At 38.1% G+C, this 26,807-nt stretch overlaps 1 protein-coding gene across 10 annotated transcripts in view; it reads left to right on the plus strand.

Moving 5' to 3' along the window:
• The window catches only part of LOC126405919 (interferon-induced very large GTPase 1-like), a 160,475-nt gene extending 135,053 nt beyond the window's left edge, over positions 1–25,422 (plus strand). For 8 of the 10 annotated variants that reach the window (XM_050069952.1, XM_050069950.1, XM_050069954.1 and 5 more), the window contains 2 exons: positions 94–131; positions 241–8,273. In XM_050069952.1, the coding sequence (XP_049925909.1) occupies positions 94–131; positions 241–5,076 (4,874 nt within the window). In that variant the 3' untranslated portion in view covers positions 5,077–8,273. Of the gene's footprint in view, positions 1–93; positions 132–240; positions 8,274–14,235; positions 14,264–17,199; positions 17,310–17,513; positions 18,112–19,232; positions 19,271–19,375 lie in introns of those variants that run through there. The other 2 variants (XM_050069957.1, XM_050069956.1) reach the window with 2 other exon arrangements.
• Positions 25,423–26,807: the final 1,385 nt, after the last annotated feature.

Raw genomic sequence — 26,807 nt, forward strand, 5'->3', positions numbered from 1 at the left:
ATGTATGTGTGCATGTGTGCGTGTGTGTGTGTGTATCGGTATAAAAGTATATTGCTCTGACCTTCATGTAATACGTTCATTATTCTTCTGCAGGTACTTTAGATATTGATATGAGTGGAAACAAGAATAAGGTAAAAAAGTCCATATTTAATTCATTAGATGTTCAGGAAAATCTAATTTATATCTCATATGGCATTACAATTTTCTAAATACAGGACATATTTATTTACTTATTTACAGCAGTCAGCGAATAGCTTTGAAGAGATCAACAAGAAGAAACAACATCAAAGAGAAACTGAAACACTGCTTGGCAGACTTCACCTTCAAGACAAACATCAACAGAAATTGTCACCAGCAGATTTTCTTAAAGTACGTTCACCTGTAAAACAGGACCATGAAACATCTGAGAAAGAACTTGCTCAAACTTTTCTTCAGAGGTTGATGATGTTAGACTACAGGGCCAGATATATTCCTGTAAGACAGGATAGTGATAAGGTGACCCATTCAAAGCCAATTCTAAAGTTGGACAGTGTTACAGATGACAACATTTTAAAAGCTCTTTTTAGCACCAGCGTAGACTTTGATCAATCAAAACAGACTGACGTGCATCCAATGGATGTTCAAATGGCAGTATTTCACTGCTCAGACAGCTTTTTGAAGCAGAACATGATTACAAAGCTATCACAATGTCAGTATGCCTTACCTTTGCTTGTTCCTGACCCAGTCACAATGGATATTGAATGTCCTCTGTGGACTTTCAGACAAATAAGAAAAACATGGAAGGTAAATGAAATCAAATATAATTCAAACATTGTCACCATGAAGAGCATTCCCATCTGCAAAGCTGAGACACCCATGGTGTCATTTCTCCGCCTGGGTTCACTATCTCTGTCTAAGTCACCGCTGATTAACACTTTGATCAACGACCGTCACAGCATCTTCTTCCACAGAAACTGCCCAGGTAGCACCAAGTCTCGCCATCTGATGGATGGTGTGGCAGAGATTGCCTGGTACTGCCCTGCAGGAAAACCTAATGATGCCTTCACTGACTGCATTGCCTTCTGTAATCTTCATGGTGATGCTCTGACAAATGAAAAACAGTGTGACATACTGACTGAGAAATCTTCAATCAATGTGGTTCTTGTACCAACTTTGGGAAAAGGTGACAAAAGTACCACAGTTATCTCAGCCCTTTGCAAGTCTCCAAAGCCTCTCATTATTATCATTGCTGATAAAGATGGTGGTGCAGTTGAGTTGGTTGAGGGAAAATACAAAATGGGTCTTCAAGACAGAAGTCAGTCAGATGTGTCTGAAGAACTGAAAAAAATAATTGGAAGAATTTTGTCTGGACCACATGCATCTTTCCAGCTAGAAACCATGGCTGAAGTCTCTGGAATCAAAGTGGATGAAGATGACAAAGTCTGCCAAAAAGGAAAATCTGCTGCAATGAAAATTGTGAACTTGCTTCAGGGGTTGGATGTGTCAAAGATCAAAGATACATTTCTCCCTTGTCAAGGCCAACTGTGGCACAAGTGGTGCAGAATAAACAAAGAACTGTATCACCTCAAAGGACACATTGAGAAGGAGAAGGGTAAAAAGCAACAGGAACTTATGCAAATACGACAAGATCAATGCACTGCTTCCTGTAGTAAACCAATGAAGTTGTTCATTGAAACCCTCTCATCGTCGCCATCAACAGAAAGAGAGTATTTCCTGACATGGACTCAGATCTTGATTGATGCCCTCTCCACAGATGATCTCTGTTTAATTCTACAAAGCTATGATGAAAAGTGGTCTGAGGTCTTGTCTTTGAAGAAGAAGCATGACAGATCTGATCAGTTAAAAAGAAAGCAAACTGAGCTTGAACAAATATCAACAAAACTACAGTCTGCCACTTTTGGCTTGGAGCACATCCTAAGAGAAATGGGACAGATCTATGAAGCCCATGCATCTCTGCAGAAACAAACAACGAGGGGACAAACTGACTGGTCTAAATACCCTGAGCTGGCTGCAGAGCTGATGATATCAGGACACCCAATGGAACTGATGGATGGTGATGCAGGTCATGTGCCTTTAACGTGGATCTCTAGTCTTTTAGATGAAGTCATCAAGAAACTGGGCAACAAGAGAGTTTTTGTTTTGTCAGTGCTGGGTGTACAAAGCAGTGGAAAATCAACAATGCTGAATGCCATGTTTGGGTTACAGTTTGCAGTGAGTGCTGGCAGGTGCACCAAGGGTGCCTTCATGCAGCTGGTCAAAGTTTCAGATGAGATCAAGAAAGACTTTGAGTTTGAATACATTCTAGTGGTGGACACTGAAGGACTGCGCGCTCTTGATTTAGAGGGTAACACCAGTCTTCACCACGACAATGAACTGGCAACGTTTGTTGTTGGTCTGGGAAACATGACACTGATCAACATCTTTGGAGAGAATCCAGCTGAGATGCAGGATGTTCTGCAGATTGTTGTTCAGGCTTTCATGAGGATGAAGAAAGTTCAACTTTCTCCAAGTTGTGTGTTTGTTCACCAGAATGTTACAGATATTACAGCTGCAGAGAGAAACTTGCATGGAAAAAGACAGCTGCAAGAAAAACTGGACAAGATGGCCCAACTAGCAGCCAAAGAGGAGGTTTGTTATGTTGAGTGCTTCAGTGACATCATTGCATTTGATGTGCAGAAAGATGTGAAATACTTTGCCCAACTATGGGAGGGAAGTCCACCTATGGCTCCTCCAAATACAGGTTATAGTGAGAGTATCCAAGAGCTGATGAAGTTCATCCTCTCTAAAGCTTCACAGTCAGCTGGAATTACTTTCTCACAGTTCAAAAGCAAAACTCAGGACCTGTGGAATGCTCTGATGAATGAACAGTTTGTTTTTAGTTTCAAAAACACACTTGAAATTGCAGTGTACAGAAAACTAGAGGTTCAGTATGGGAACTGGACCTGGGCCCTGAGGAGCAACATGTTGACTATTGAGAATGGGCTTTACACCAGAATTGAAAATGGAAAACTTGACAAGGTTGAGCCCAGTTATCTACATGAGGAAATGAAGATAACCTATGAAAAAATCAAAAAAGCAATGACAACATACTTTGATGATGACAGAGACAAAGAAATATTGGTTCAGTGGCGAGGACGATTTGAAAGCAAAATCAAGGAGTTTCATGACGACCAAGTGAGAGGAGTCAAAAGAAAACTGGATGAAGTAATTGAGCAGAAAAATGCTTGTAAAAAGCTCAATGATAAGAAGACAGAGTTTGAGAACAAGCTGCTACAAAAGAGCAAAGAACTTGCTCATCAGTTAAAGGACAAGGCAAAAGATGAAGAGGAACTTAAAAAACAGTTCAACTCTGTTTGGAGTGGTTGGGTTTGTGAACTAACTGCAGGCACAAGACCTATTGAGGACATCAACTATAACGACAATGTGGAAACTATACTCAATGAGCTTGGGTTTGAAAGGCCTCTTATAGCTAAATGTGAAAACAGTTTCAGGTACAAACAAATATCAGAGGTTGGTGATTACATTCATTATGTAGCTCTCAGCAAGGACCAAGATCTGTGTAACACAGGCCAACAATTTCATGAAAATGAGAGGAAAAGTGACAAAAGTAGAAAAGGAAATCGTGTAGTTAAATTTTTTAAAGAGAAAATTACAAAATCAGAATATTACCTTAAGGGGTATTTTGACTTTGAAGAACAGGAACTGATCAGATCCTTCATTGACAACATTGAACAACAGTCCCTTGATGTAATCAAGAGCAAACCTGTCGCCTTAAGAGGATACAGATCAACTTACTTGCACGAAGTGGCCAACAGTGTCAAGGAAAAGGTGGCAGAATTTGAATCAAACAGGAAATATACACTGAAGAAGGAGTTTACAGTTGATCTTTTACTGTATGTGTTTGACAAAGCAGAGCGATGGCTTTCAGAGTCCCACAAGGAATTTAAAAGTAACAACGATGCACTCACTTATGTAGAAAGCAAGAAAATGCAATATTACAACATTTTCAGCAGCTTCTGCAGAGGAAGCTCATCTGCTGTTGTGTTTGGAGAACTGATCTGTGAAAAACTGAAGAGTTCCACTGTTGAGGCCGTCTGTAACAAGACTGCTATTGATCTTGCTGGAGAGATGAAGTGCAGTTTCCCAGCATTCAGTGGGAACAGGTTGAACTTGGAGAAACACTTGCTGAAGTCACTGGCTGAGAAAGAGGACTTTGGTGGTTTTATCACCTACATCCGCCACCCAAGGAACCAAGCAGAGACTTTTATAAAAGAGCAGGTACAGAAATACATCTTCACAGACAACAAAGACAAAGCACAAAATATACTCAAGAAAAATGTTGCAGACATCAGTAAGCTTGTGAGTCAAGCTTTATTTACTGCAACAGATAAAGTCAAAACTCAGAGAGGAGACTCAGACATGTGGGTAAAGGAATTTTCCAGTTTGCTAAAAGATGAGCTGACATTCGACACCATTTGTTGTCAAAACTTCAGTGACATTAACAATTTTGACTTCCTCAAAGAAGAGATAGAGAAAGGCCTTGTATCAGTCATGAAGGATGTGAGCAGCCTCTCACTGGATAAGATGGAGGAATTCAGGATGAAGCCTGATCAAATCCTCATCGATCAACTGTGTAACTGCTGCTGGGTGAAGTGTCCATTCTGTGCAGCTGTTTGTACCAACACACTAGAAAATCACAGTCCTGACAAACATAGTGTGCCTTTTCATCGGCCCTCTGGGATTAAAGGATGGCATACTCGAGACACAGTGGAACTGGTCATCAACTTCTGCACAACATTAGTTGCAAGTAATCAACGTTTCTACCCCCGTCCTGATTCAAATGACATTTTCCCCTATAAACAGTATCAAAAGGCTGGGGAGAAGTATGCAACATGGCAAATTACTCCTGATGGGTCTAAGATGACATACTGGAAGTGGTTTGTTTTTCGATTTCAACAGCAACTGGAAGACCACTATAACTTAAAATTCCAGGGCAGAGGAGAAATTCCTCCTGAGTGGCGAGACCACAGTAAAGAAGAAGCTATTGAAAGTCTGGATGAAATGTACAATCTGTGACTGAGCCAGAAACAACCAAACTCTACTCAGAGTAACAGAAGGCCAAAGTGTCTTTAACTGTTCAACAGAAATATGAACTTTTAATTTGATTAAAGGAGTGCAACAATAGCAATAATGACAATGGAGTCTTTTCCAAAATGACTGAAACAGCACATGTTCATAATCTGACCAATATGTATCTTAATGCTTTTTAATGTATAACAGTTGAAAGGATGCCTGAACATATCTTGAAGCAAATGAGAACACAATATATGTTAAATTACAATTAAATGATGATTGTAAAAAAGTATGAGACAGATCAGAATTAGTCATAGGTTTTTTTTTCATCAAAAATGTTTTTTCTTATTATTTTTCATGATGATTAAGATGCATTTAACATGTATGTACTTATTTTAAGGAAATATTATGTATAAAATATAATATTCAAATAAATGAAAGAGTTTTTTAGTTGTCATATATTGTGGATATAATGTCATTACCTTAAAAACAGAAATGTAAGTTATGATTTGACTTTTGTTTTTACTATTTTTTACTTTTACATGAAAATCTCATCAAACAGATGACATTAAACTGATCTAATTGTATGTGTTTCTAAAAAAGAAAAAAAATGATCAGGGTGTAAATGTGCTGTTCATTCAAAGATGTGTATGTTTCTATCATTACAAGATGCATGAAATTTTCTTCTGACAGTTGTTCAGTGTTTAAAGAACAAACAAAGGTGTAGGCTGTTGAGCTGAGACATTTATAATTCCACTCTTATTAAAAGGCATCATAGCAGGTGACAAGGTTTTTTAGTTTTGATAAAAGTTGTAAATAAAAATCTCTGTGATTGTACTTTTTTTAAACATTTTTTGAGGGATTTAAAAGAATTGTGAGAACTGTAACAACTGTGCTGTTGATTATGGAAAAAGGCATGAAACTTGTATTTAAGACTTGTCGAAACGGAAAAAAAAAGTTTTTAGAAGTTGACATATTGTGCAAAAAAAAATAACTTTTTACATTATTTTGTTTACATTTATCTGTTGCCCATCTGAAAATAATTTTTACACAAATATTTTCCTCTTCATATATTTTTAATTTTGTACTTTTCCTTAAAGTCATATGTTTGTTTGTTTTTTAAAGAATCTGATAAATGATGTTTTGTACTTTTTCAAGTATTCGGAGTATACAATTCTACACTTTTGATTTTTCTTTCTTTTTTGTTGTTATTTTTGTTTATTTTTTATATTTACTTTTGTTGTTTGCTTAATGTGGCTCCTGTCATTGATATATTGATATCCATAATTACAAACAGAAATATCAGCCTTTGTGAAAACAAAATTGGAATGTTTTTTTTTAGACCATTCACGCAAATCTTTGAGTTCAAGCCTCTTTTGGTAATATCTGGTCTGTTAAACCTGGTCTTTTCAAAAATCTAATTAATAATTTGCTTTATAAGAAGATCAGATTTTTTTTGACACAGTTTTTTAATATGTCTTAGGCCATATCCACACTAAGATGGAACCGATTTTGATTTTTAAAAGTTTTCCATAAACACGGAATCGTCTCAAGATATGTGTATGTAAACATGAAGCCACTGAAAACGCTGTAGTATATATGCAAGGCCTGTAAATGGTGCTGCAACACTGCCACAAAGTACACCAGAAACACAGAATAAGAAACGGAGCATGCGCATAAAACTCGTGCGATGTAAACAAATACAAAGAAGATGGCAGAAAATACAAATGCCAGAGGAGCCCACTTTGTATGGACTGACGATGAGGTAGAGTTGCTACTTAGGGTCACACTTGATTACCAAACTACAAAACTGCAGGAGGATGTTGACTAGCGCATGCGGGTTAAGGGAGAGGTGGGGTTATGGCGTCATTGTTTCAGAAAAGAGGTGTACTGTGTTGTAAATACAGAGACGCGAAGGTGGCGTCTTCAGATTTTTTCCACTCTGGGACCCGGTTTCAAAAGTTGGCGTATTTGGGCTCCTAAAATGCTGGTTTCATGTTTATGAAAGATCTATACAATAAAAAACCTTTGCAGATACACCTAATCTCGTCTCCGTGTGGACATGACCTTAGACCTGCCACATATCAATCCAAGTACACGACACCTGATTATTTCAGCCGTTAAAGGCGGAAGAAAAGGTGGTGAGAAGCTGTCTGGGTTAGAGGAGAAGTAGAGACACTTGCTATCGAAGTGGAACAGACAGAGTGAGTGAAGCTCGTTTTTTCTTTATTTCCTTTTTGCATGTCGTGCGCGTTTTCGGGTAAAGGTAAAAAAAAAAAAAAAATTCCTTTAAAAGTAAGTTTGTGCATTTTTTGATATTGATTTTTGCCTCCACAAATTTGATTTACTTCTAATACTGCTAAGAAAAACTGAGAGTTTGATTACAATGGGATTTGGACAGAGCAAAACCTCAAAGGGGAAAATTGAGCCTGATTATGGTGCTCCAAACGTGAGGTTTATGGAGATTAATTATGGGAAGGAGAGCGTGGCTCAGTTAGATCTGTAGGTCAATGAGTGCTGTTTCCCGAGAACAGGCAGCCTGAGTGTTAAAAAGCTCGAGGCTTTAGAGGTGAGGTTAACAGACTTAGAAAGGAGGGGATTAGAAGGGAAGTTTGGAGGTAAGATCAAGTTCCAGGCAGATTGGTCAGCTTTTCGTAATTGGATGAGGGAAGCCAAGCACAGGCAGGGCCCCAAAGGTTTCCCGGCGCAGTGTTTGAAGCTGGATTCGGACCTCGATTCGGCTCCACCTGTACGGCCCCCACCGTATGTTGAACACCACGAACCGGAGGGAGCAGCTGGCCATTTAGTTGTTCTGTTATCCACCATATCTGAAAATTATTTTCACACAAACATCTTCCATCATTGTATTTTGTTTTTATTCTTGCATGTTTATCTATTTTGAATACTATTTGTATGCTTTTTTCTAAATGAATTTGATGAAGGACACTAACTTTCTCAAGTACTTGAAGCATGCAACAAGTTTTTACTTATCTGATTTTTAATTTTTTTCATCTTATTACTGCTACTTACTACTTACTACTACTGCCTATACTGGAATTTATTCTGTTTGCTTAATCAGATTTCTGTCATTGCCACAGTATATTGATATACATACATACTAACAGAAATATTATTCTTTGTGAGAAAAAATAATGAAGTTTTCTTTCACTTTAATAAACCACTGACATTCAGTCATTGGAGTTTAAGCCTCTTCTGATAACAATGAGCGTAATGAGAAGGCAAGATTTTCTCTTGACACACTCTCAAAATACTTTCTGCGCATACTAATTTAAGTACATTTTATTCATATCACCCAGTTCACAAATAGTGTTGATGTTGTCAGTTACTTTTACATGCATTCTTCTTAGTCCCGAGATCAAAAGTCCATGTTGGTTTTAATCATATTTAGTCAACCTCAATACCCCTGGACTTTCCCTGAAAGATGAGTGACGTTTTAAGTGGGTCACCTGGAGATAAACAGTATATGCTTGACTGGCTGATTTAAACCGCTGCAGTCTCCATTTACAAATTCAGTCCCCCCTCCCAGACTGACAAACCTGGCTAGGTATAGCAATATATACACATACACACATACACAAATTTGAGTGAATGTAAGGGTGATGAATGAATAGCCATAAAAAAAACTTAATGTAGGGTGACCCAGTAACTACTAAATCGTATTACAACAAGGAATGTGTAACCAGCTCCACCCACCCTTGCATAAGTTTCTCCCCAAACAAGACACACATTGTCTATATGAACTCTGTTAATATAAAACACACCAAAGTTCTGCCAAAGAGGTAACATGACATAACACTGTAAGTTATTTGTGATGATCAAGTATAATACTCATAAAAATATGGCAAATCAAAAATACATATTACTTTTAATAGTTAACTGTACAACATAAGAGGCTTGCATCACACTGTAATATCCTAAAGGGCCCTAAATAAAAATAAAATGTCGAAAAAAAAATGCTGCCCTTTAGCCCACAGCAGTGTGAATGACTGACTTTTTATTATTTGCAGTGACAAAGTCCATGGCTGAGTCAGGATCTTTGAAAGTGTAAGTCTATCTGCCTGGCAGGGTAATCTTCTTTACAGCCAGGAGCCTTTAATGAGGGCAGAGCATCAATTCACGCTGCTTCCAGTGGGGAAGGTTTGTATTGTTATCATCAGGTCCATACGGAATCTGCGCCTGCAGATCTCCACAGATTTTCAGAATATAAATGCTTCTTGTAAAACTCAGAATGTTGTCACTGTCTTCGCCATCTCCTTGTGCTTGTGTGCGACAACTGTGTGTTATATTAAGTTAGCATTAAATCAAAGTTAGTGGTATAGTGAAAAGATATGTCAGAAATAAGACTTAGTGTTAACAGGCTGTCAATAGATTGGCAAATCAATTTTTGTTCTCTCTGCTCTGTACTGAACCTTCCATTTTAATGGCCATATGTCCCACATTATGTTGACTGACTTTTTTCCAATAAATGTTTAATTTTTTTCTTGAAATACTCATGATAAAAAAAAAAAACTATTTCTGATTCAAAGTTTCTACTTAAATCTACTAAGTAGTTATTTTGGCCTGCTTTAGGTCATTTTAGGTTTAAATATATTGGGTGGGGTTATTTTTGTTAAAAAACAATTGTTAAAATTGTTTCATCATAAATTAATATTCTCTATCACATTACGAGCAAAATAAATAAATAAAAATATCTGCAGAATTCCACAGATTTTCTCACACTAACACTGAAACATTTCGACTCTGTCATTTAACCCGTTGATGAAAAGCCGTGTTATGCTAGCAGTTATCCTGTCACTTGGCGGCCCGGGCAGACTCTCACAACTTTTCCTGGTGGGAAGCTCACACACAGCAGCAGCTGCAGCAGCTTCAATTTCTTTGGTTACCAGACTTAACAATCTAAGTTCAACAAAAACAACATTGGTGGACATCTGGGTTTGTTTAAGATGATTAAGATAAAGAGATGTGTTGTATGTGTATACATATATGTGAGGAAGCACCAACTCCCTCACTATTTGCTAAACCCCTTTTTGTTAGGAAAGGTGGACAGACTCTCACACACAATTTTCTTTGTTTTCTTTATTTGATTTATGGTTTCAACATTAATTAAGAAACACGAACAACTGCAGCTAAACATTAGAATGAAGATGCAAGTTTTTCTTATGAATGAATTAAATATATGCAATAATCTAAGCCATAAGATGTTGGAGTTTGGGTCCTTTGTGGAGGGCCCGCCTACTCCTCAGGTTTGATTGGTCAAAGGATGTGTGATGACAATGACAGTTAATTAAGATATATATTGACTGATGTACAAATGATTTGCGTACCTTGCATGTATAGCATTTATAATTACATACTGAAGAATGACATGAGGCTTTGTTGGTATGAGCAAACTAAGAAACACACTATATATTTGTTGTTAACCTTGTCAATCATTCTACAATGCTGACCTGATAGGCCAGTTTGAACTGGCAAGGCGGGCTCTCATGCTATATATGTGCATGCAATGAGGGAAAAAATGGACTGGTTAAGGAGGACTGGCCCCAGCACTGTTTGAGCTGTGTAATGAGCAAGAAGTGTTCTTGCTTTGTCTTTCTTTTGTTTCATTTTGTTATGGAGACTGAAAATAAAAGTCTGCCTAATTTTTTCAGCATAACTCCCTGCCAGTGTGATGTTTTTTTGTCCTCAAGTCTCATCATGCTTCCCTGCACCTCACCTATATACACATATGTGTTTGCACATCACATATGAAAGTGCCTAACATAAAAGCATTTACCTTTTTACAGTATGTGATGTTAGGAATTTTTCTGTTTTACATATATATATATATGTATATATGTATATATACCTCTATCTATCTTATCACTTTAAAGCTACTGGTATCTGTAATGGTATCATAATTTTTTTAACGATACCCAGCCCTTCAGTATTAACAAACTCATAATAACGAAACAGTCACAGGGGCTATTTTTCTGCAGCGCAAGTACTTTTACTTTTAATATTTAAAATACATTTTGCTAAAAATATTTCAGTACTTTTACTAAGGGAGGATTTAGAATGAACGACTTGTAATGGAGCATTTATACTGTGTTGTACTGGTACTTTTTTGAGATCTTTCAGGGGTTTTTTGTCAATGCTCGAGGGCAGATCGAATATATGAGGACATTCTACTTCCCTATGCAAGTCATCACCCCCTGCACACATCTATGATACTGAACCAGCGGCATAAATATAAACAGTAGAGGCAGGGCAGTTGCACTGGGGCCCATAGGGTGAGGGAGCCCCACAGAAAACGTGGGCCCTCCAACAATATGTTGGGCAGAAAATGGCCCTTTGCAAATAATTCAGATGGCAACCTTAGGAATACGCCTATGTTTCATTTTTAATGTAGATGTTCTAAATTATATGCTTACTCTACATAAACTATAACAACTATTTACTCACATGAATAATTTTAATTTTCCTTGGTATTTCTGTCATATACATATATGCAGTGATGATTAATATGTATATTGGTGTAATCCAATGTCAAGTCTTTCTTTGAACATGTCACAAGATGATAAGATTATATGGTATCTAGTTTAGGCATGAAACTAGAAACTAGCTTGCACTGGGGTCCGCTGTAACTACCTTTAACCACTGTACTGAACAGAGGTGATTCTAGGATCAGAGGTTTAGGAGTGCTGAGCACCCAGAGAGCTGCCCGGCCAGGCAAGATAAATTTCACTGTTTTGTACATTTTAACGCAATTTCATTCCCAGATTTGTGAAAGAAAAGCACAACACTTTTTGGAAAAGTCTGTGACTAAACCATCAAATCTGATAAAGGTTATTTAAATGCTGAGCCACAGCAAAAGAGAAATGGATTGGAATCATAAAAGAAACATATTGTAACCCTAATTTCTGGGGGAAGACAACTCATTTTGATACAGCAGCTCCTCAACATACACATAATGCACAACATGTAACATTAACACATTAACAGTAATTTACTTTTTCAGTGTTTGTCTCTGCCTTTATCCTTGTCTGTATTATATAATACAAATACATAAATAAAAATACACTTCAAAAAAAGAAAAGTGCTTGAAATCTACAAAATAATAAAAATATTAAAATAATAAAAGAGAGGCAACCCTGCCTATGGTACAACGTATGCACACACACACACAATAGGAGTTATAATGTTAATGGGCATCCAGTCAGTTAGCTAGTCAGTAGCACCTTGGCTTAAATATTAACACATGCACATGACACAACAGCTAGCATCTCTCATTCCAATTCAAACAGAGGACAGTGGTACTGACCACCTGTAACGTTTCCTAGCTAGAAAAAACATCAGCTCCAACTCCTACCTAACAACATAAACAGTGACCTACGATTAAATGCAGCAAAAATGAGGACTGGTAATGATGATAATGTGTTGGTACTGAGTGGTAGAAGAAGAAGAAATGTGCCACATATCCTGGTTTAAGCCAGGTACTGCATATCACCCACTCTGGAAGGCAGCACATTGCTCTGTGCAGATAGAGCGCTCAGAGCCCGAGTCGGGGAAAGGTGGGAGGGATGGGGGTGGATCAAACCATTTTTGAGGCAAGGGGGGGGGGGGGGTGCTTCTGTATTTTTGTTGTTAAAATATTACGTTTCAACCAAGTACTGTATGGTTTTGACATGGTGCTGGGATTCAATTTAGGGGTGCTTCAGCAGCCCCAAAAATGGGCTAGAAACGCCTATGGTACTGAACATTAAGTATTCTTACATAAGCATTCATATATAATACTGTCCATGGCATTAAAGAGGTCATCAACTGCCAGAGCTCCTCTTTACCCCTCTACTCCTTTAAATCTCCCCTCCCAGACAGCTATGACAGCACAGCAGCAGGAGGAGGAGAGTCTGAAATCCAATCTTCTTTTGCAATGAAAATTAAAGAAATATTTGAGGAAAGGCTGAAAACCCCTGAATCATCAGCCTAATAACACCACTTAGTGCTTTTACTGTAGTGTACTGGCACTTGTTTATTTAAGAGTGAGGGCACTCACCCAAAAAAGGACAAAGTAATTGATCAAGTCTCAAGCTTTTGGTTTTAATTAAAAACTATCATCAGGAGCAGTTTTAATTAAAACTGAAAGCTTGAGATTGAATCAATGCCTCTGTTTTTTGGACTAACCTCTTTTTACATGTGTCTTGGATCAGTGTCTACTTAATGCTTTCTAAACATGAACTACTGTAGTGGCTGTAGCTACCAGAGTTACACTACAGCAGTATGTGCTTGGCAGTGTTTGAGTAGTGAGACCTTTTAGCCTCATCCTTGTTTTCCTCTAAGTCACAAGGTTTCTGGGAAGTAGAGCTCTCTTACTTTCACTTTCAGTTGTTATTAATGATTTAGCTGTCTTACTTTCCCTTTCCCGTTTGTCATCACTGATTTACGAGTACACATGCAGAGATGCCTCTGTCCTGTTTTGGACTAACCTCTTCTTATGTGTTGCGGATCAGTGGATCTCCGAGTTTGTACTTAATGTCTTTCTAAACATGAACTATTGTAGCATCTGTAGCTACCATAGTTACAGTGCAATGTTGATAGTATGTGCTTGGGAGTGTTTCAGTAGTGTGACCTTTTAGCCTCATCAGTTTTCCTCTAGATCATGAGATTTCTAGGAAGTAGAGCTCTCCCCCTCACTTTTAGTGCTTTTGCTATCTTAGTTTTTTGTCATTACTGATTTACAAGTAATGTGCCTGCAGAGCCTCTCAGCTCCTATCACACCACATGAGATTAATAGCAGATGGGAGGGGTCTGTGAGGGGCAGAGGTGGAACTAAACAGGCCTCTAATCCCTATCTCTCTCTGCAGGGTGGGAACCGGAAAGAAAGTAACAAGTGTTCAGTGTTGACAGCAGTATGTGCTTGCCAGTGTTTGAGTACTGTGACCTATTAGCCTCACTGTTCTCCACCACAAGTCACAAGATTTCCAAGAAATAGAGCTCTCTTACTTTCACTTCTGGTTTTGTTAATACTGCACCACATCAGACTTGCCAAGAGCAGGAGGGGTTTGTGAGGGGCGGACCCAAAACTGCACAGGCTTCAGATCTCTCCATAAATAGGGTGGGGACTGGAAGGATATCTGAAAAAGTAGCCACATTTTCACAGACCAGGCAGAGCGAAGGAGATGCAAAACAAACGGTGAGTTTAAATTTTACATTGTTTTTGTGTCCACTTAAAATTTGAGCATGTCCAGTTTTATAAAAGACATTGAACTTTTCTGGCAGCTTAAGTTTCATATTGAGATATTTCTTGATAAGTCTTTGCTGCTCTGACTCGTGTGCAATTGTATAGTTTTGAGTGCTTGCGCGTGCACGCACACACACACACACACACACACACGCACACACACACATTTGTCTTTCTATACTTGTGAGGACCTTCACTGACATCATGCATTCCCTGTCCCCTTACCATCCCAGCAAACTGTATATCCCCAACCCTAACTAGAACCTTATCCATAACCTAATTCTAAACTTAACATTAACACCAAGTCTTTCAAAATATTTCACTGATGTATTAAAGATCTGCCAAAATGTCTTCACAATTTAGTTTACAAGGAAAAGACAATGAAATTTGACACTGTATCTTGCAGGCAAGCTTCTCATTAAACATAAAAATCTAACCAACAGGAGTCAGTTTTGATGTCAGACTTTTATTTAGTTCAAATAAACTTTCACTTTCCAATTGACTGCAGTCTAACCCAAACCTAAAACCTTTCTACATATGTACGTACCTTATTAAACCTGCTCTACTCTCACTCACTAAAGGATAAAAGACATTTTTTTAAGATCTGATTGTCTAAATGGTATGTTGCAATGCCAGAGAGGCTCACCATATTACTTCTGTTGTCAGATCACTACACTGGCTACCAGCCTATTACAGAATCAACTGTAAATTCTATTGCTTGTCCATAAATCACTGAACCGTTTAGGTCCAAGATATTTGCCAGATCTCATGACCCAGCATGACCCACACAGACCTCTGAGGTCATCTAGTTCTGGATTACTGGTTATTCCCAGAGTAAAAACTAAGCATGGTGAAGCTTCTTTTAGTTTCTGTGCTGCCCAAATTTGGAACAGATTGCCAGAAGAGGTAAGTCTTGAAACAACATTGAGCACTTTCAAATCCAAGCTAAAGACCTATCTCTTTGTCACTGCTTTTAATCAATACAATCCTAAAATGCCAGTCTCCTGAATATTAAAAAAAACAAAAAACAAATAGGTGGTCAGGACCTCCACTTATCTAGCACATCTACCAGTGATGCTCTTTTTCCTCTCCCTCTCTTCCCTCATAAAAATGAGGGAGTGGGGGGAGGTAGAATGTACAACCCGGTCTGGCGGGGGAGTGTTGCTCTCTGCTGTTTCTCGGCGTGACCTTCTCCCCACTATTATTATTCTCCCCGTGTCCGCGTGGGTTTTCCCAGGGCACTAGGGCTTCCTCCCACAGTCCAAAGACATGCAGGTTAATTGGTGACTTTAAATTGGACGTAGATGTGAATGTGAGTGTGAATGGTTGTCTGTTTCTATGATAGTCTTGCGACCTGTCCAGGGTTGCACCCCGCCTCTCGCCCAATGTCAGCTGGGATAGGCTCCAGCCCCCCCCAACCCCTAACAGCATAAGCGGTTACCTAAAATGAATGAATGAATGATCTGATTTGTTCATAAGACATCTATTGCATGTCTGTCCATCCTTAAAGAGGTTCTTTTAGGAGGAATTTTTCCTTATCTGCTGTGAGGGTCCAAAGACAGGATGTTATATACTGTAAAGCCCTTTTAAAGCTAACTGTCTTTGCTGCTCTGATTTGTGCTAAAGACATCTTTTTAAAAGTGGTTGCACAAACACACAAACATTTGTCTTCCTATACTTTTAACAACTGTCACTGACTAAATGTATTCCCTGTTCCCCAACCCTTACTCTAACCATCTGCTTTAACTGTCTGAGCTCAACCCTAACCAGAACCATATCCTAAACCTGACACCCGGTTCACAAAGACAGCGTTGTGACTAACTGCTCCTGCTAATGCAACTACTGTATTTCCACAATTAAAAGCCGGTACTCAACTAATTTATGGAGCCTTGCAAACCACTGCATTGTCAATAACACGGCCAAACAAATATTTCACTATGAAAAGCCTTGTGTTAACAAAGGGATTCTGTCCACAGAAACATGTCAGAGGGATTTTTAATTTTAAAGAGGTACAAGAAATTTGAGTTTAAAAATAAATATTTATATTTTTCATGTCTGTGACAGATATAGACATGTAATGAAAGGTGGCATGACGTCAATATATTTATCAAAAGACTATTTTCACTGTCTCTTTTTGCTGAAAACCAATCCTACCAATCCTATTCTCTAGATGTTCTGCAGCTGAGCATCAGTCAAGCCGCTGAGGAAAAAAAATGCTATGTAGACACAGAGGTTCCACAACGCAATCCAAACCTTTACACTACTTTTTTGAAACAGGGAGGATCGGCCAAAATGTCCTCACAATATGACTTGAAAGGAAAGTGCAATGAAATTTGAAACTGTGTATCTTGCAAACAAGCTTCTCGCAAAACATTAAAATCTAACCAACAGGGGTCCATTGTTGAGCTCTGACTCTTGTTTTGTTCAAATGACCTTTCCCCTCCAGTTGACTGGAGTTTAACCCAAAACTAAAATCTTTTTACATGTCGACATACAGTAAGTAACCTAGATTGACTGAAAAGGAAAAGGCTGAAGCTGTACAGCTCATTTCTGTATAACCTACTCTACTCTTCCAGCCTAAGAGTTAGAAGTTATACTTCTAATTGTCTAAATGGGATGTTGCAATGCTATTTGGCTTCTGTGATTTCCCTCTATTAGCCATTTTCAAAAATATTTCCCATGTCCGCTGTCTGAATAAGACAGGAAAATTGCAATGTCTACAGCATTTAATCGGCAGTACACAAAAGGATGATCATGCCCCCCAAAATCTGTAATATGTAGTGCTTTTATTTATCTTATTTAATAATTTGCTTTGCCAGCTTGAATGGTAATGTGCATTTGAAATGACAGTTTATTGTTATATTTGTCTGAATGGCTTTGTCATACAGTATGACAACATGAGGAGCAGATAAGATGGAGGAAGACAATGACAACACAGGAGCAGGCGGAGGATGGGGATCTAAAATCAAACCTGTGCCATCTCCAGCCAACAAGAAAGGTAATATTTTAAACAAGAATTGATTGAACAGTAACATTTTGTAGATTATATTTCAGTTTCAAACACTATAAATAATAATTAAAATGGATCAAATTAATGATATGAATGTAAAAATTAGTTTAGCATTTCTGCTAACTCTGGAAAACTTTCATGATTACTGCAGTGTGACATAGTGATGTTATTCTCTGTTTATCTTTGTTTCAGTGATACCTGAACTCACACTGGTGTTAATTGGTGATACAAATTCCATTGAGATTGGATCAAAAAACATCTTACTTGACCATGACGAGCAAACAAATGTGGAAGAGTTTTCAACCAAACTGTATGATCTGTGTGGTCGGCACATTTCTGTCATTAACATGCTTGGCCTACAAAACATTGACAAATTCCCATTAAATCAGGAAATTCATGCGTTTCTCTTACTATTGCCAAATGGTCTGCATACAAGCCATCACAGTTCAGGAGTGCAGTGGTTAGAAAAGGCTTTTGGGAAAGGAATACTTTCTTATGTAATGACAGTTGTGACTCATGACTCAGATGAAAAATGTAAAAGTGCACTGACTGACCTGAAAGCCCACAGCAGTTTCGTTGAAAAAAGATACCACACATGTACAAGAAGTATGATGGATGAAAATGAGATAATAGCTCTCCTTGAAAAAATAGACGCCATGGTCTTTGAAAATGATCACCAGTGCTACAGTGGACTGTGTGATGAGAAAAAAAGAGCAGAAAAAACACCTAGACCACAAAGCCCACAAAGGAGAAAGGATCGATTCCTCAGTGTTTCAGCAAAATCAAATAGGTGAGATTTTAATGTTGACATTCCCAGATTACACCTACACTGCGTCTTAAAGACAATATGTAAAAAACAAAGATTTGATTTTGAACATCTGAAAGGAGTAGGTGTGCCTAATGGCTAATTATAGCCTTTGGGTTTTCTATATAAAGATCCTTAAAAACATGCACAGGTACCTGTTAAGTCAATAAAAAATAAAAAATAAAATAATAATAATAAAAATAAAATTATTAATTTCTAGACCTGCAAAGTATTTTAATATTTGAGCACAAGAGTTTGGTAGTACTAATTGTTCTGAAACATACACTTGCTTTTTCAAAGGAAGTGTATCAGTTACTACAAACCTTCTTAATTTATATATAATTTATATAATGTGGCTCATAGAGGTCAAATTCAAGGTCATAAAATATAGACACTAATAAGTTTTCATGCACAATTTTTGAATCTCCACTTGAGAAAATAAAAATAAAAATCCGTAATTTCAAGAATTAATGCCTATTAATGCTGAACAGTGTGATTTCAAGGGTTGTGCACGGGGTGTGAAAGGTTAATTAAAACATCTATGATCTGTTATGAAAAAATAATCATGACAGTGATCTCTCTTGAATTTCTCCAAAATACTCTTGGGTGTCTTCATACTATTGACCATGCCAGATTAATTCACTTGTGTATGAGGACTCCTGTACAAAGGTATCCTGCAACTGTTGAGTCTCCAATTGCACAGCGCAACCTAAACCACTTTACATAAGTTACACAACTAACCAAAACATGTCCAACACTGAGAAACTGTCTAACATTAAAGTATATATGTCATATAGCTAAAGGTGCAAAGTAATAATAATAACAATAATAATAATAATAACAATAATGACAATAATAATAATAATAATAATAATAATAATAATAAAATTCTACATATTTTCAATATTTTCTTTGAGGTATTAAAACATGATGTTTGTTTGTGATATGATATTGTGTCCGCGCAACCACGATAAAATCATCTGCAGAAGTAAATGGAATTCAACACAGAAAATCTGCAAATATATTGAATAAAGGATGGTTTGCTAATCCAATGTTATTCTCTAAACCTTGACCTTGTGCAATCTGCTTTTTTCTTTGTGATACAGTAGAAGAGATGGCGAATGTAGCTGAAATCAAGGTGAAGGTAAGATCATTAGTGATCGTCATTAAAGACCAGAATTTTTACTTTATATCTTGTATGACATTATAATTTTCTACATACAGTACATGTATATATTTTGTTTTACAGCGGTCAGTGAAGAGCTCTGAAGAGATCAACAGAAAGAAACAATATCAAAGAGAAACTGAAACACTGCTTGGCAGACTTCACCTTCAAGACAAACATCAAAAGAAATTGTCACCAGAAGATTTTCTCAAAGTAGGTCCACTTGTGAAACAGGACCATGGCACATCAGAAAAAGAACTTGCTCATACTTTTCTTCAGAGGCTGATGATGTTAGACTACAGAGCCAGATATATTCCTGTAAGACAGGATAGAGATGAGATGACCCATTCAAAGCCTGTTCTAGAGTGGAACACTGGTGACACAGACGATGATGATTTAGATGCTCTTTTTAGCACCACTGTAGACTTTGATCAATCAAGACAGACTCACGTGCATCCAATGGATGTTCAAATGGCCGTTTATCACTGCTCAGACAGCTTTTTCAAACAGAACATGATTACAAAGCTATCACAATGTCAGTATGCCTTACCTTTGCTTGTTCCTGACCCAGTCACAATGCATATTGAATGTCCTCTGTGGACTTTCAGACAAATAAGAAAAACATGGAGGGTAACTGAAATCAAGGATAATTCAAACACCGTTACCATGAAGAGCATGCCCATCTGCAAAGCTGAGACACCCATGGTGTCATTTCTCCGCCTGGGTTCACTATCTCTGTCTAAGTCACAGCTGATTAACACTTTGATCAATGAACGTCACAGCACCTTCTTCCACAGAAACTGCCCAGGTAGCACCAAGTCTCGCCATTTGATGGATGGTGTGGCAGAGATTGCCTGGTACTGCCCTGCAGGAAAACCAAATGATGCCTTCATTGACTGCATTGCCTTCTGTAATCTTCATGGTGATGCTCTGTCAATTGCAAAACAGCGTGACATACTGACTGGCAAATCTTCAGTCAATGTCATTCTTGTACCAACTTTGGGAAAAGGTGACAAAAGTACCACAGTTATCTCAGTCCTTTACAAGTCTCCAAAGCCTCTCATAATTCTCATTGCTGATAATGATGGCGGTGCAGTTCAGATGAAAGAGGGAAAATACAAAATGGGTCTTCGAGACAGAAGTCAGTCAGATGTGTCTGAAGAACTGACAAAAATCATTGGAAGAATTTTGTCAGGACCACATGCATCCTTCCGGCTTGAAACCATGGCTGAAGTCTCTGGAATCAGTGTGGATGAAGATGACAAAGTTTGCCAAAAAGGAAAGTCTGCTGCAATGAAAATTGTGAACTTGCTTCAGGGGTTGGATGTTTCAAAGATCAAAGATACATTTCTCCCTTGTCAAGGCCAACTGTGGCACAAGTGGTGCAGAATAAACAAAGAACTGTATCACCTCAAAGGACACATTGAGAAGGAGAAATGTAAAAAGCAAAAGGAACTGATGCAAATACGACAAGATCAATGCACTGCTTCCTGTAGTAAACCGATGAAGTTGTTCACTGAAACCCTCTCGTCGTTGCCATCAACAGATAGAGAGTATTTCCTGAGGTGGACTCAAATTTTGATTGATGCCCTCTCCACAGATGATCTGTCTTTAATTATACAGAGCTATGATGAAAAGTGGTCTGAGGTCTTGGCTTTGAAAAAGAAGCATGACAAATCTGATCAGTTAAAAAACAAGCAAACTGAGCTTGAACAAATATCGACAAAACTACAGTCTGCCACCTTTGGCTTGGAGCACATCTTTAGAGAAATGGGACAGATCTATGAAGCCCATGCATCTCTGCAGAAACAAACAATGAGGGGACAAACTGACTGGTCTAAATACCCTGAGCTGGCTGCAGAGCTGATGATATCAGGACACCCAATGGAACTGATGGATGGTGATGCAGGTCATGTGCCTTTAACGTGGATCTCTAGTCTTTTAGATGAGGTCATCAAGAAACTGGGCGACAAGAGAGTTTTTGTTTTGTCAGTGCTGGGTGTACAAAGCAGTGGAAAATCAACAATGCTGAATGCCATGTTTGGTTTACAGTTTGCAGTGAGTGCTGGCAGGTGCACCAAGGGTGCCTTCATGCAGCTGGTCAAAGTTTCAGATGAGATCAAGAAAGACTTTGAGTTTGACTACATTCTAGTGGTGGACACTGAAGGACTGCGCGCTCTTGAGTTGGAGGGTAACGCCACTCTTCACCACGACAATGAACTGGCAACGTTTGTTGTTGGTCTGGGAAACATGACACTGATCAACATCTTTGGAGAGAATCCATCTGAGATGCAAGATGTTCTGCAGATTGTTGTTCAGGCTTTCATGAGGATGAAGAAAGTTCAACTTACTCCAAGTTGTGTGTTTGTTCACCAGAATGTTACAGATATTACAGCTGCAGAGAAGAACATGCATGGAAAAAGACAGCTGCAAGAAAAACTGGACAAGATGGCCCAACTAGCAGCCAAAGAGGAGGTTTGTGATGCAGAGTGCTTCAGTGACATCATTGCATTTGATGTGCAGAAAGACGTGAAATACTTTGCCCAACTATGGGAGGGAAGTCCACCTATGGCTCCTCCAAATCCAGGTTACAGTGAGAGCGTCCAAGAGCTGAAGACCATCATCCTCTCTAAAGCTTCACAGTCAGCTGGAATTACTCTCTCACAGTTCAAAAGCAAAATTCAGGACCTGTGGAATGCCCTGATGAATGAACAGTTTGTTTTCAGTTTCAAAAACACACTTGAAATTGCAGTTTACAGAAAACTTGAGGTTCAGTATGGGAACTGGACCTGGGCCCTGAGGAGCAACATGTTGACTATCGAGAATGGGCTTTACACCAGAATTGAAAATGGAAAACTTGACAAGGTTGAGCTCAGTTATCTTCATAAGGAAATGAACACAACCTACGGAGAAATAAAAAAAGCAATGACAACATACTTTGATGATGAAAGAGACAAAGAAATACTGGTTCAGTGGCGAGGACGATTCGAAAGCAAAATCAAGGAGTTTCATGATGACCAAGTGAAAGGAGTCAAAAGAAAACTGGATGAAGTAATTGAGCAGAAAAATGCTTGTAAAAAGCTTGATGATAAGAAGACAGAGTTTGAGAAAAAACTGCTACAAAAGAGCAAAATGCTTGCTCATCAGTTAAAGGACAAGGCAAAAGATGAAGAGGAACTTAAAAAGCAGTTCAACTCTGTTTGGAGTGGTTGGGTTCGTGAGGTAACTGCAGGTACAAAACCTATTGAGGACATCAGCTATGAAGGAGATCTGACAATTATCCTTCAGGAGCTTGGTTTTGAATGGTCTCTCATCGCTGAATCCGAAAGCAGTGGCAGGTACAAACAAATAGGAGTGGCTGGTGATTACATTCATTATGTGGCTCTCAGCAAGGAGAGGGAAAAAGAAAATTGTTCTAGTCCTGCAAACAGATTGCTTGAATTTGTTTCGGAAACAACTACAAAAGCAGGATATTACCTTAAGGGGTATTTTCAGTATGAAGAACAGGAACTGATCAGATCCCTCATTGACAACATTGAAAAACAGTCCCTTGATGCAGTCAAGAACAAACCTGTCGCTACAAGAGGCTACAGTCCAATTTACTTGCAGGAAGTGGCCAACAATGTCAAAGAAAATGTGACAAAATTTGAATCAAAGAGAAAATATGCTCTAAAGAAGGAGTTTACAGTTGATCTTTTACTGTATGTGTTTGACAAGGCAGGGAGATGGCTTTCAGAGTCCCATAAGAAATTCAAAATGGACAATGATGCAGTCACTTATGTAGAAAGCAAGAAAATGCAATATTACAACATTTTCAGAAGCTTCTGCAGTGGAAGCTCATCTGCTGTTGTGTTTGGAGAACTAATCTGTGAAAAACTGAGTAGTTCCACTGTTGAAGCCGTCTGTAACAAGACTGCTATTGATCTTGCTGGAGAGATGAAGTGCAGTTTCCCAGCATTCAGTGGGAACAGGCTGAACTTGGAGAAACACGTGCTGAAGTCACTGGCTGAGAAAGAGGACTTTGGTGGTTTTATCACCTACATCCGACACCCAAGGAGCCAAGCAGAGACTTTTATAAGAGAGGAAGTACAGAAATACATCTTCACAGACAACAAAGATAAAGCACAGAAAATACTCAAAAAAAATGCTGAAGACATCAGTAAGCTTGTGAGTCAAGCTTTATTTACTGCAACAGAGAAAGTCAAAATCAAGAGAGGAGACTCAGACATGTGGGTCAAGGAATTTTCCAGTTTGCTAAAAGATAAGCTGACATTTGATACCATTTGTTCTCAAAACTTCAGTGACATTAACAATTTTGACTTCCTTAAAGAAGTGACAGAGAAAGGCCTTGTATCTGTCATAAAGGAAGTGAGCAGCCTCTCGCTGGACAAGATGAAGGAATTCAGGCTGAAACCCGATCAAATCCTCATCGATCAACTGTGTAACTGTTGCTGGGTAACATGTCCTTTCTGTGCAGCTGTTTGTACCAACACACTGGGAAATCACAGTCCTGATGACCACAGCGTTCCTTTTCATCGATCTCCTGCAGTCAATGGTATGCACGTAAGAAACTCAGTGGAAATGGTTGTTGAGTTCTGCACAACAAATGTTGCAAGTGATTTAAGCTTTTACCCTGATCAAGTTTCAGAAGAGCTTATTCCCTACAAAAAGTACCGTACTGCTGGCCCATATTATGCAAACTGGAGAATCACCCCTGATGAGTCCAAGCTGAAATATTGGACATGGTTTGTGTGCAAATTTCAGAATCAACTGGAGGACTACTATAAATTAAAATTCCAAGGCACTGGTGAAATTCCCAGCGAGTGGAGAACACACTCTAAGGAAGACGCCATTAAAAGTCTGGATGAAATGTTCAATCTGTGAGCCAACTCCACCACAACCCTGCTGAAAGTCATGATAATGGACATCAACAGTCATAAATCAAATGCTTTGTTGCTTAGTTAGTGTTTCTGAAAATGAAAACTGCTTCTGTGAAGGTTAAGCAGAACACCATATATGTTTTTTTAAAGAAAGAGAGCAAGGACTGATGAAATTCTAAAATTGTTGCATTTCAAAATACACAGAATTTGAAGTTCTCAAGTGTTCTCAAATTAACACTGAAAGATTTGTGAGAGAGTGGGTGAAAGACAACTATTATGTTGTAATTAATGGAAGGAATATTTCTTTGCTAAACTGTATAATTATCTACTTGTAAACTGCATCTGAAAATTACGTCAAACAAGTGTTGTCAGTATTTATACACGTCTTTTTATAGGAATTATTGTGTTAAAATGCTCATGGTGCTCGTAGCTGCCAAAATATAATGAAGGATATGCATAATGAAGTATAACCTAACAGTGACTGATGTGAAACTGTATTATCATGTAATGATGAAAGCCTGGAGAGGTAGTAGGCTTCTGTTTATAAGCATGTGCCTGTGTGTGACAAAGAATGATATACAAGTATAATTTGCAATGTAACCAGTTCTTCCGTCTCAAAAGCGTCTTCTCCAGGCACACATGGAAGCTTTTGTTTGCAAGCAATAAGTAATCCTTATGAATAAGCTGCCTGTCATTGAAATAATTGCCAGCTTTTATTGTCACCAAGGACCACGATGGAAATAAGCCTTTGGACTTTATTGTGTATTTTAATCCTCAACAATTTTTAATTAATGTATATGAAACTGATCTGCAGTTACTCATGTATGTTTTTTTAAATGTTGTCAAATATACCTACCTACCTACCTAATAAGGGTTAAAGACAGATATTGTGTTTCAGTATTGATTGCTCTTCATTTCACCCTAAGTAGATGCAACATGTTTTCTGTTTGCCAGTCTGTTTGACAGTCTCTCCATTTCAGATTTAGTCATGTTGAAGAACATTTCAAAAATAGCTGATAAGGATTCTTTGTGTTTCTGAAGCATTTTAAGTGTTAAGATGTGTTATGCTCATTTTATTTCAACCAATCTGTATTACATCCACACCTGTATGAGTTGTTGTTTTTTATTATATTCTTGCTTTGTTCTTAATATCCTGATATCCAGAAGTGATGTAAACAATGTTAAGTTGTTGAAAAGACATCTGCTGAGTTTCACATCTCATGTACTAAATAAATAACTACTTCATATCTACTGAAAGGTTTCTTTGTGTTTTTTAATTGACAATCTAATTTTCCAACTTCATATTAATGTTTTTTCATAGTATCATTAGATCCTGGGTTATCACCTGTAGCTGTATGAATATTATATTTCTTAATGAGTACTGCTATGTTGCACAATACAGGACATTTGACTGAAGCATTTTTCAAACCTAAATATTTATGCTGTGAATAGATTAAAAACTTGTTTTTAGAGAATTTACCTCTTAACATCAGATTATTCCTCAATTCAAGTTCCTAAGAAAAACAATATTGCAGAAGTTTTCAGTGGGAACACGTTACAGCACACTGTGCAATACACACATACATCATGAGGACAATTTCCATCCTGGTGCAAGATGATTTTAATGAACTGCAAACACAGTTAAAGAATATCCTAGATGAGTACCAGCCTTCTTGTTTGCTGCTATCATGACTGTTTTATTATCAGGTGCCTCCTAAAACCAAGACTAAAGCCAAAAGTAATTCAGCAAATTACACTGTACAAGTGAAACTGTTGTAAAATAACATGAATTTCCCAGACAGAATGTGAAATGTGCAGCCTACTGCTATTACAAAAGACTGCTTGTATCAGAAAACAGAATCTGTCTGTAACATTACAACATTTTACATGAGACTACAATAAAAATGTCAGTTCACCAGCATAAAGTCATATGGCTAACATTAACATGCACAACATGTTTAGAGTGAACCCTAGCTATTTAAGACTGCATTAGTTAGCTGCCTTTTTTTCTGACATAAATGACTCCCTAAATATAAAAACATGCCACCACAAATAAGAATAAACTGAAGCTAAATGTATACAGTGCCTGCGCACTTTATGTAACATAAAAACGCAATGGTCTTCAATGAATGTGAGCTTTTTTGTTTGCTGCTATCCTGACTGACATATGATCAGACTGGGCTAACTCACAATCAAAAGAAATTAAGTTACACAATACAACTAAAACTGTCAGTAAATCGAATTAATCACCAAGACATAATATAAAATGTGCAGCCTGCAGCATGGTTTGGGGCTGCATGAGTGCTGCCGGCTCTGGGGAGCTCGGTTCATTTAGGGAAACATGAATTCCAAGCAGAGCATGATCGCTCCTCTTCAGAAACTGAGCTACAATGCAGTTTTCCAACATGATAATGACCCAAAACACACCTAAAACGTGACAACTGCCTTGCTGAGGAAGCTGAAGGCAAAGGTGAGGGACTGGCCAAGTATGTATCCAGCCCTAAACTCACCTGTGCACCTGTGGGGCATCCTCAAGCTGAAGGTGGAGGAACGCAAGGTGTCTTCACATCCATCTGTTCCATGATGTCATCATGGAGGAGTGGGAGAGGATTCCTGAAGCAACCTGTGAGCTCTGG

The sequence above is a fragment of the Epinephelus moara genome, chromosome 18 (assembly GCF_006386435.1).
Source record: "Epinephelus moara isolate mb chromosome 18, YSFRI_EMoa_1.0, whole genome shotgun sequence".
In the NCBI taxonomy this organism is placed as follows: Eukaryota; Metazoa; Chordata; class Actinopteri; order Perciformes; family Serranidae; genus Epinephelus; species Epinephelus moara.